General features: G+C 47.8%; 2 protein-coding genes across 3 annotated transcripts in view; one reads left to right on the forward strand and one right to left on the reverse strand.

Moving 5' to 3' along the window:
- Positions 1–751: 751 nt before the first annotated feature.
- Positions 752–6,866, reverse strand: DPAGT1 (dolichyl-phosphate N-acetylglucosaminephosphotransferase 1). 2 transcript variants are annotated; one of them, XM_085303146.1, is made up of 9 exons: positions 6,541–6,864; positions 6,335–6,455; positions 6,036–6,249; positions 5,281–5,427; positions 5,060–5,144; positions 4,009–4,197; positions 3,285–3,372; positions 2,827–2,982; positions 752–1,622 (listed from the first exon to the last, which is right to left on the reverse strand). In XM_085303146.1, the coding sequence occupies exons 1-9, from the start codon at positions 6,693–6,695 to the stop codon at positions 1,557–1,559; spliced, it is 1,221 nt and encodes a 406-aa protein (XP_085159272.1). In that variant the 5' UTR covers positions 6,696–6,864; the 3' UTR covers positions 752–1,556. The 2 variants fall into 2 exon arrangements, with proteins under 2 accessions (XP_085159272.1, XP_085159273.1); XM_085303147.1 differs by lacking the exon at positions 2,827–2,982 and having other exon boundaries at positions 6,541–6,866.
- Positions 6,867–7,047: 181 nt separating this feature from the next.
- The window catches only part of C2CD2L (C2CD2 like), a 23,767-nt gene continuing 22,322 nt past the window's right edge, over positions 7,048–8,492 (forward strand). Inside the window, exon 1 of the mRNA XM_085303168.1 lies at positions 7,048–7,232. Coding sequence (XP_085159294.1) covers positions 7,048–7,232 — 185 coding nt within the window. The remainder of the gene's footprint in view (positions 7,233–8,492) is intronic.

Raw genomic sequence — 8,492 nt, forward strand, 5'->3', positions numbered from 1 at the left:
GGTCTGAGCCAGCTGCTGGAAAAATCACGGTGGAGGGGGAGGGTGTCTAAGAGTCAGCTACTGGGAAGGCCATTGATCTTGACCACCTACCAGAGATCTACTTGTGTGTGTCTGTGTGTGAGGTCAGAGTATGAGCAACTAGAGTGGGGCCACTGGCCTCAGGGATTCACATGCCCTGCTGCCAGCGACTGGGGACACCAAGGAGTCCAGGGGCCAGCAACTGGACAGAGTGTCTAAGGCCAACTACTGAAGGGATCCGTAGTGTGTGTGTGTGTGTGTGTGTGTGTATATATATATATAGATAGATAGATAGATAGATAGATAGATATATTCTACTAGCAGATCGCTATCTTCATCAGCTGGGAAGCAGAATTAAGCCACTTGTATCATTCATGTTTGAGTGCTTTGTTCATCTATGTGGCTGGCCATGTGCATTTGTGCCTACTGGGAACACATTCTCAGCCTTACTACTCGCTGGACCTGGGGACATTAAGATGCAGCAACCTTGCATCTGTTAGGATACCAGGTTTAACAACTTCCAGTGTCACCCATCTCAGTGTCCCTATCTTTGTAGTTGTATTATTCTGCATTTCATTCTCATCAGTCTCATGTAGAATCTTTAGCCTATTGATGATGCTTCAGTAGTTCACGTGTTGCTCTGTCAGGTAGGTAGCAATTCTGAATGCCAGAAAATGCTACACGAATAATTATTTGGGTAAGAAAAATTAAACTGCAGCCTACAGGGTCTCAGTCCCAGATTAATATAAGGCTTTTATTGATGTCCTGTGCTATGAAAGGACATGGTGACCCTTACTCTGCTAGCTTTAGAAATGTTCTAGTCCAGGAAGGAAGACGGATGATAAAACCCTTCAGTGGGAATATTCTCAGTTGCTGTGAAAAAGGAGGCAGTCTGCCGTAGAAATTAGTGGCCCCTAGCAGGGCAAAAGGCCACCTGGATGTATCACACTATCTAGTTTCACCGTATGTCAGTATTTTTCCTGTGGCAAAGCACTGAAGGGAGAACTGTACCATAAGTTATTTTATTCTTACAGTGCTCTGAGTTCTGGGTATGATTTATAGCATGTTATTCTATGTTCACGGACCAAAGATAGGACTGGCAGAGCCAAGAGGGGATTCTGATTTACTTGTTCTGCTATACAAAGTCCCAGAGAAATTAAAGGTGCTGTCTTATCTTTCACGAAATAGTGACCTGCGTATTTGTTTATAGAGCTTTTGTCTCTCCCACTTTCCCTAAGCATGCTGAGTAGAAGATCTGGGTCACATATTTCCGCTATGGAAGCTATTCCCAGTAGGAACGACGTTTAAGTAGCAATGAATTGCTTCTGTCAGCAGAATCAGACAAACACCTTCTTGTACATGAAAACAAGATCACAGTTCAAGGTTGGCTGGCACAGAGTAGTTGCTTGCATCCTAAAAGGAGTCCTGAGGTTCTCACAGGGCCAGAACAAGATCACTCTAAAAATTTGGTCAGCCACCAGAGGAAGTAAGAGATCAACTGGAAGGTGCAAATCTGTTCCCTGCTCCTCACAGCCTAGTCAGACATCATAGAACAAGCGCACTAGCTGGTATCGGATTGAAAATGCCATTATGCTGCCCAGGACCTAGGTATAAAAAGAAAAGAAAAGAAAGTTGAAAGCTTATAGTGTTAGCTATTTTACAGGCTGGTAGAATCTTCTTTTGCACAAAAAGAAGCACTTTGGATGTGCTGGCTGCTGCCAGGCATTATTTATTTAACTAAATGACAATATTAAAATATTTAAATGTAGCATGATGAAAAGCAGAAATCTGGCCAAAGTTCTCAGCCTGTATCAGAGCCTGTATCGACTCTGTATCAGAATCGGAACTATCCATAGGGAATTTTGTACGTGTCTGTGCATGTTTACATTGTCAGAATATGCAGAGGAGATGAACGGTTGGAAATAATGTTTTCCTTTTTAACAAACCTAAATTTGAATGTGAACTCTATTGTTTGTAATGGGAAATGCCTCATCGCAAAGCTATAATTCAGCATCCTTTCAAAAAGCCACTATCAAAACGTCTCAGATGTGACTGGGATCAAGATGAAGTTGTCCCTGATGTAGTCAATCTCAGCCCTGTTCAGTCTCCAGGCTTGCTTATCGGAAGTCTTCCTCCTGAATGGGAATTTGGCCAAATATCTCTTCTCTTTCCTGATGAGAGTCTCTCTCAAATGATGCATGAAATAAAGAACTTTATTATGGGCAACTAAGCAATACAGGCCTCTTTAAAAATTATTGCCTATAATATTAGGCAAAGGAGTTCACTTGATGAATAGAGGTAGCAGACAGCAGTATCCGTGAGGTATGTTACCTTTGTAAGTTGCTTCAGAAAGCTACCACATCCCACTTAGAGTCTGTATTTCACTAAGATACACAACAAACCTATGTAAGGCCATCAGCTGGATGTAACACTGGTACTGTGTTATTTGGTATGACTTAAAAATAGAAATGTGCAAAAGGTTGTATTAGGTCAGACTGACAAGGCAAGCGTATAGTGATACTTTTCCTACTGTTTTTCCAAGCATCTGGTCATTTGTGCTTTGGGGATCTTCGCAACCTATCATTGGGACTTTGTATTTACTAGCTCTCAATGAACACAGTCTGGGGAAAAAAGTCTTTCCTCATTCAGCTATGTAAACCTCTGAATCTCCTTGAATCCCACAGCTCATTTACTGCTTGTGTGGAAGTATGAAGTTTTATTCCCTCCATTCTCTAGAACACTTGGGACTGACTGGAATCTGTTTCTATTGCAGAGTACATCTTTCTACCTGAGAGACCGTTTGCTGACCTGGATCAGCAGCAACAGGAGAGTGAGAATTCGCTCATGGGTTGGTCCAGTCAGCTTTATAACAAAGTTAATAAGTGTCATATTATTGCACTCGGTGTATTCACCGTCTTCATCCATTCCACTCCTCACATCTACTATGTGCAAGATCTTTGCTGCCTGGGGAAAGAAATATTGCACGCTATTTCATTAGGTACGTTTGCTGATCGCCAGTTTGTTTTGCCCATGATCCCTTTTGCTGTACCATCCCAGTGGTCTGACTGACGCCCTTGCAGAAAAGACAGGATAGGCTTATGAGGGTCCCGCAAACACTACTAGGGTACCAGACCATTTTCTTCTGGATTTGAGCTAGGAATAAACCAACGTACGCAGAAGTTCTGTCTTCCCTCCCATCCTGTTCCTCTTCCATTTGATCACTGCCTCAAAACATGTCTGGATTTCGCTAGTCTTTCTTGTATTACCTTCAGAATGTATGTTCCCAAGGCTGAGAGGCTCCTAGTTTTGAATTTGGAGTAGCTCATCTCCAACTTCCCTGTACTAGGATTGAGCCTAAAAGAAACATTAAAATTTTAGGAGCAAGGAGACAGACTGGTCCCTGTGTAATCAGATACAGATTCATACCTGGGTAGTTCAGAAATCAAGTGGGGGAAAAAGCAAAAATAATCTAGTATTCATAATTGCAGCTGCTGATATCTGGTCCCTCAGTTCAGGCAAAGTAGAGAGAAGATGCCTTTCCCCTCTGCTTCCCCCAAATGTTTGCAAAAAGTTGTATGATTTTAAAAATAAATCAAAAGTGCAGAGACAATCACTAATACAGTATGGTACTAAAGAACACCGGCTACTATGAAATCTTAACAGATCATACTCTAGTACCATTGACAGTATCAATTGCCTAAATTAGTTTCTCTCCATTTTGTAGCTGGGAATAAATCATAAGTCTAATAATGTTAAAGATCAGTATTCTATACCTGGAAAAGAAATTATTAATGTCTTAAGAGAAACCTGTATGACTTTGTAGGACTCAACCATAATTGACAGAGTGAGGCAGCTACTTTTTAACTATACAATCTATTTTGATAGGTTTTTAAAAAGAACATCTACCCACCATGGTTCTGTTTCTTAGTTAGTGTTGAAGATAAAAGGCACCCATCTCTGGCTACATTACAGGTCAGTCATGTACATTACCTGGGCAGCCGGTGGCGGGGACAAGGAATGATGTGGAAGAGTTGAGGCAACGAGTAGAGGAAGTTAAGCACTTGTGGGATGAAAAAAAGCAGCATTGTTTTACTGAAGTGTCCCACGATCCCCACCACAGCGAAGGTCATGCCAGCAAAGTAGCAGAAGGTGTCCCCAACAAAGACTCGGGATGGGTACCTGCAATCCACAGGGCAAAAGAGCAAAGGTCTGTCAAGATCACTGTTGCCATGAGAATGACTAATCAGTGCATGTGCATTTCCATGTGGCAGGTTAGGAGTCAAGAGGGAACTGCAGCCCCAACTGGCTTGGTTTCAGGTAATGTAGACGATTCATTCCCTGCTAAACAGAAGTGTAATAATGACTTCACACTACACTAATGTAATTGCTGCTAGCATAGTTCTTTTGCGGAAGATGGGTGAAGCAGTCTGCCAGTACACCACATCCCAGAAGCACAGAGAAATTTCCCAATCTGACATACCTTCATGCTGCATAAGCAACAGCAATTTCCTTGGACAATATTACCACTAATGCCTGTCAGTCACACAATAGCCTAGAGCAGGACGCAAGAACTGCATCTGCAATGTTGCAGCTGGTTCAGGAGTTTAAATTTGGAATAATCTGAGCAGAGGTCTTTTTCAAATACTGACCCCTCTCCATTCTTTTGGTCAGGCAGATCCTAGAACAAGACTATAGCCTGCAAATCTCCGATCTGCCCTAAGGAACACGGCCAAAACAACCGTTGCAGGTATGTATGCTAGAAACTGCGGGACTGAAACCCACAGCCTGACTTGCAGAGAAGACAGCGTGTAAATATGGGTAGTGAGGTATCTATCTGAGGCGGAGTACTCTGCGGTTTAGTGAACCAGTGTGACCTGAATTGTTCAAGTAGCTGTCAATGGATCAGTGTTTTGCATTTTTGGTACTGGCAAGAATTTTGTCTGTGTTCCAGTATTCTACCTGCATGGAATTCCTTCTTTTATTTGTTTGAAAAGGGAGAAAGTAAAGATAGAGGACATTCTCTGAATGTCCATCTTCTTACCAGTTGTGGTAAAACAGCCCCAGTGTGGTAAAAAAAAAAGGAATCATGATGTAGAGAGAAAAAATATGATCATCTCGATAATCCCCTGTAGAAGAAAGAAACAAAATGAGTTTGTGCTAAGTCAGGAACAGTTTACTTTTAGTAATACCAGATGCTGAAATCTAGGATTCTAGCTCCCTTTGCTCTTTGTACCCTAAAAATATGTTAGGGTTCTTACTTACCGTTTAACTCTACAATGTTGAAGGTGATAATGGAAGCAGCGATCACCAGAGATTGTCCTGCTTCAATCCCATTAATTCCAGCAAGAATATTGATGGCGTTAGTGCAGAACACAGCCAGCATGCCCATGTACACATAGTAGAAGATACCTGCAGATYAGAGTGAGCCAAGTCCTTTAACATTCATATTTGACGCAGGCTGTGGTGCAATGTGCTAAAGAAAAGCTCTACCCTTGTACAACAGTGTATTCCTAGCAATTTCAGCAAATGTCAAAATCAGTAGCTTATTAACAAATAACTCTCTCTCCTGTGAATCTGATGTCACGTGTATGCACATGTACAGCATGGCAACTGCTGCAAAGGGAGCATGTGTACCAAGAGTTGCGAAATATCAAAGGGCTGTAGCATTCTTTCTGTGCTTCGATCATTTTGTTATTGGCACCTGAGTGTCAGATGCACATGGCGCTAAGATGCCAATACCCCATATGCCATATACCCCATCAGATGCCCTACCCCCAAGATTCTGCAGAAATCTTTGGCATCTGTCTATGCATAGATAAATGCCTGCTGGGTTTCTACATAGAGAGCTGGGCACTTTCTAGCCCAGCGCTTAGTTGGTGTAGTTATGTCACCTTGTTGCTTGCTTAAGCAGATCCTTCATGAGTTTCTTCTTCAGCATGAAAACTGCTGTCTGCTATGTGTCACAGTTTCAAGGTGACCACTTCCACCTGTCATTTACTGCTTAGGCAATGACTTACCCAGGTCCAAGTGCATGCCCAGTAGCACCCGGAAGGGCTTAGGCACCACAATGGTTGTGTTCCCAAAGTTGGTGAAGTAAACCATGAGCAGTGGGAGGGAAGCCATGGTAGGAAGAAGCAGCTTGTGTCGCCAGCGCAAGTTCAGTACATCATCAGCAAAGCCCAGGAAAATCATGCAGCAGATAGCAAGGAGCGAGCCGATGAGCTCCACGAACTGCAGGACAGAGCACAAGACCCTGATCACCGGTAGCCGCTCCTTGCCCACGCCTGCCACACACCTGGGGCTGGGCACACCTCACCTCATCGTGCGGGAAGGCTGTGCACTGCCCATCCACGAAGCACCTCAGAAAGGGCACAGGGATGAAGCAGAAGAGGATGATGAGGAACACGACTCCGCTGATCACGCCCTGCGCCTCGGGGCTGAAAGGAAGGGGAGATGGGGAGTCGGCCCGGCCCGGCCTGGCCTGGCCTGGCCCGGCCCGGCCCGGCGGGCACCGCTACTCACACGGGCCGCCGGGAGGCCTTGTTGAGGTCTTCGCCGAAGAGCCTYGCGGCGAGGAAGTGATCCTTGACGGCCGGAATCAGCGAGAGCGTAGCCACGAAGCCTAGCAGCGACGCGCCCAGGTTGATGAGGAGCGGCACGGTGGGTGAGCCGGCCATGGCCGCGCCGCGGACACGGAGCGGCGCCGAGCCAGCAGCGCCTCCAGGCGCACGTTTCCAGCCGGACGCGATAAAAGGAGGCACTGGGAGCGCGCGTGCTTCCCTGGTCCGTCAGCGACGGGGCGGGGGCCACGGCCGCCATCTTTGACCCTGGCAAGAGCCGGGACCACTGGCACTTTCGACTGCGCTGAGGGCCTGTGTAGGCGTCTGTGCCCCGCGTGGAAGCCTCCGCTGGGTGTCGCGCGCCTCTGCAAAACGCAGCGCCCTGCGCGGAAGACGGTCCCTGTTCCAGCGGAGAGCGGCCCAGCAACGGGCTCCGTACCGCTACCGTGCCCGCAACCACCATGGCCKCATGGGCGCCTGCCGAACGGCACGTCACTATCGCGTCGGCGCCGAGTACGTCATTTCCTTGTCATGCCGCGTGCGGGCAGGTCGCGACAGCGGGGTGCGTGGGCCTCCGGTAGCGCCCCGAGGCGGCGGAGTTGCCAGCGCCTGCGGCGGGGTCGGCCCAGACAGGGCCCGCTGCGTGGCGGCCATGTGCGGGGAGTCGGCAGGGCCGGGAAGGGCCCTCGTGGTAGCGGGGGGCCTTGACGGGAGCAGCCAGACAGSGGGTGCAGGCAGAAGAGCTCGTCGTCCGCCGGGGGGTGGAGGCACCGGCTCTCAGCGACGCCAGAGACTCTCCCTCTGAGCAGCCTTTAGGCTCAGCAGAAATGCAGCTCGCCGAGGTCCCAGATCCAGCAATTGTGGCAGCTGTGGGTGGCTTCTGGGCAATACCGTCCCCTCCATCCTCTGCTGCACATTCACTGGTAGACGAGCAGTGAATCATGTTACTTAGGCAGCATACCCGAATCTAGTACTAGCTTGCTGTGTAAGGGTGAACCATGGAGGGGGTTGTGGTTTAGCTGCCTGCACAGTTCCTCGCTCGTTGAAAAATAAATAAAATGTGATACTCATCTTCACGGACCAGGAAATCTGTAACAAATCTCCGATCTTCAAGTGAATATTTCTGCAGGAAAGACAGAATAGTTGCAACCTCTGTTCCTTGGCATTGCATGGGAATATCTGGTGTTAGTCCCAAGAGGGCAAAATGCAGCAGAAGGGGCGGCAGCAGCAAGAAGCACCTGCTTCAGTCCTGTGCCTGTATTTTGGTGGGGGTGGGGTGGGGTGACCTGAGGTGGTTTCGAGGGCTTTTTCTGCACTGATGGGAGTGCTGTGGCTGTGTTGAGAGAAGCCGTTTCTGATCTACTGCCTGTCGGACTTTTGTAAAAAGGAGTTCGTAAGCTTTAGTGGAGGCTGAAATAAACTTAGAGGCAGGCATGTATTGCTCGGAGGGTGGCAACTGCAGTGCAAAGGGAAAATGGTTGGGCAAAGACCCTTATGTGGCTCTAGCTGCTGTCTAGAAGCTGGTGCTTTAGAACGTGGCTGTTCGTTTTACCGACGCTCTGCAGTGAGCGTCACCTAAGCCAGAAGCAGGCGGAAGATGGATGCCAGCTCTGTAACGGACTGTGTGCCTGGGGTGAACACACCAGTTACTACAGATGGAAAAGAGCACGACCTCGAGAGAAAAATGTTTTTAGTCAGAACTTGGAGAGCACTCAACGAACTTGCCGTCTAGGCCGTGTCAGCACCGCTGTTCCAGACAGCCGGGAAGGAAGGCTCGCGGCAGCAGGTACGAGCGTGTGAGCAGCCGAGGGGCGGCTGGCGCGCGACACCGCGGGTCAATAAGCTGCCTTCAGGCGCGGGAGGGGAAGGCGAGCGGGGCCGCGGGCGGGGGCTGCGGCCGCGCCGGGCCGCGGG

This window comes from Rhea americana, unplaced genomic scaffold, assembly GCF_003343005.1.
Source record: "Rhea americana isolate MKP2758 unplaced genomic scaffold, rheAme1 scaffold_197, whole genome shotgun sequence".
Classification (NCBI taxonomy): domain Eukaryota; kingdom Metazoa; phylum Chordata; class Aves; order Rheiformes; family Rheidae; genus Rhea; species Rhea americana.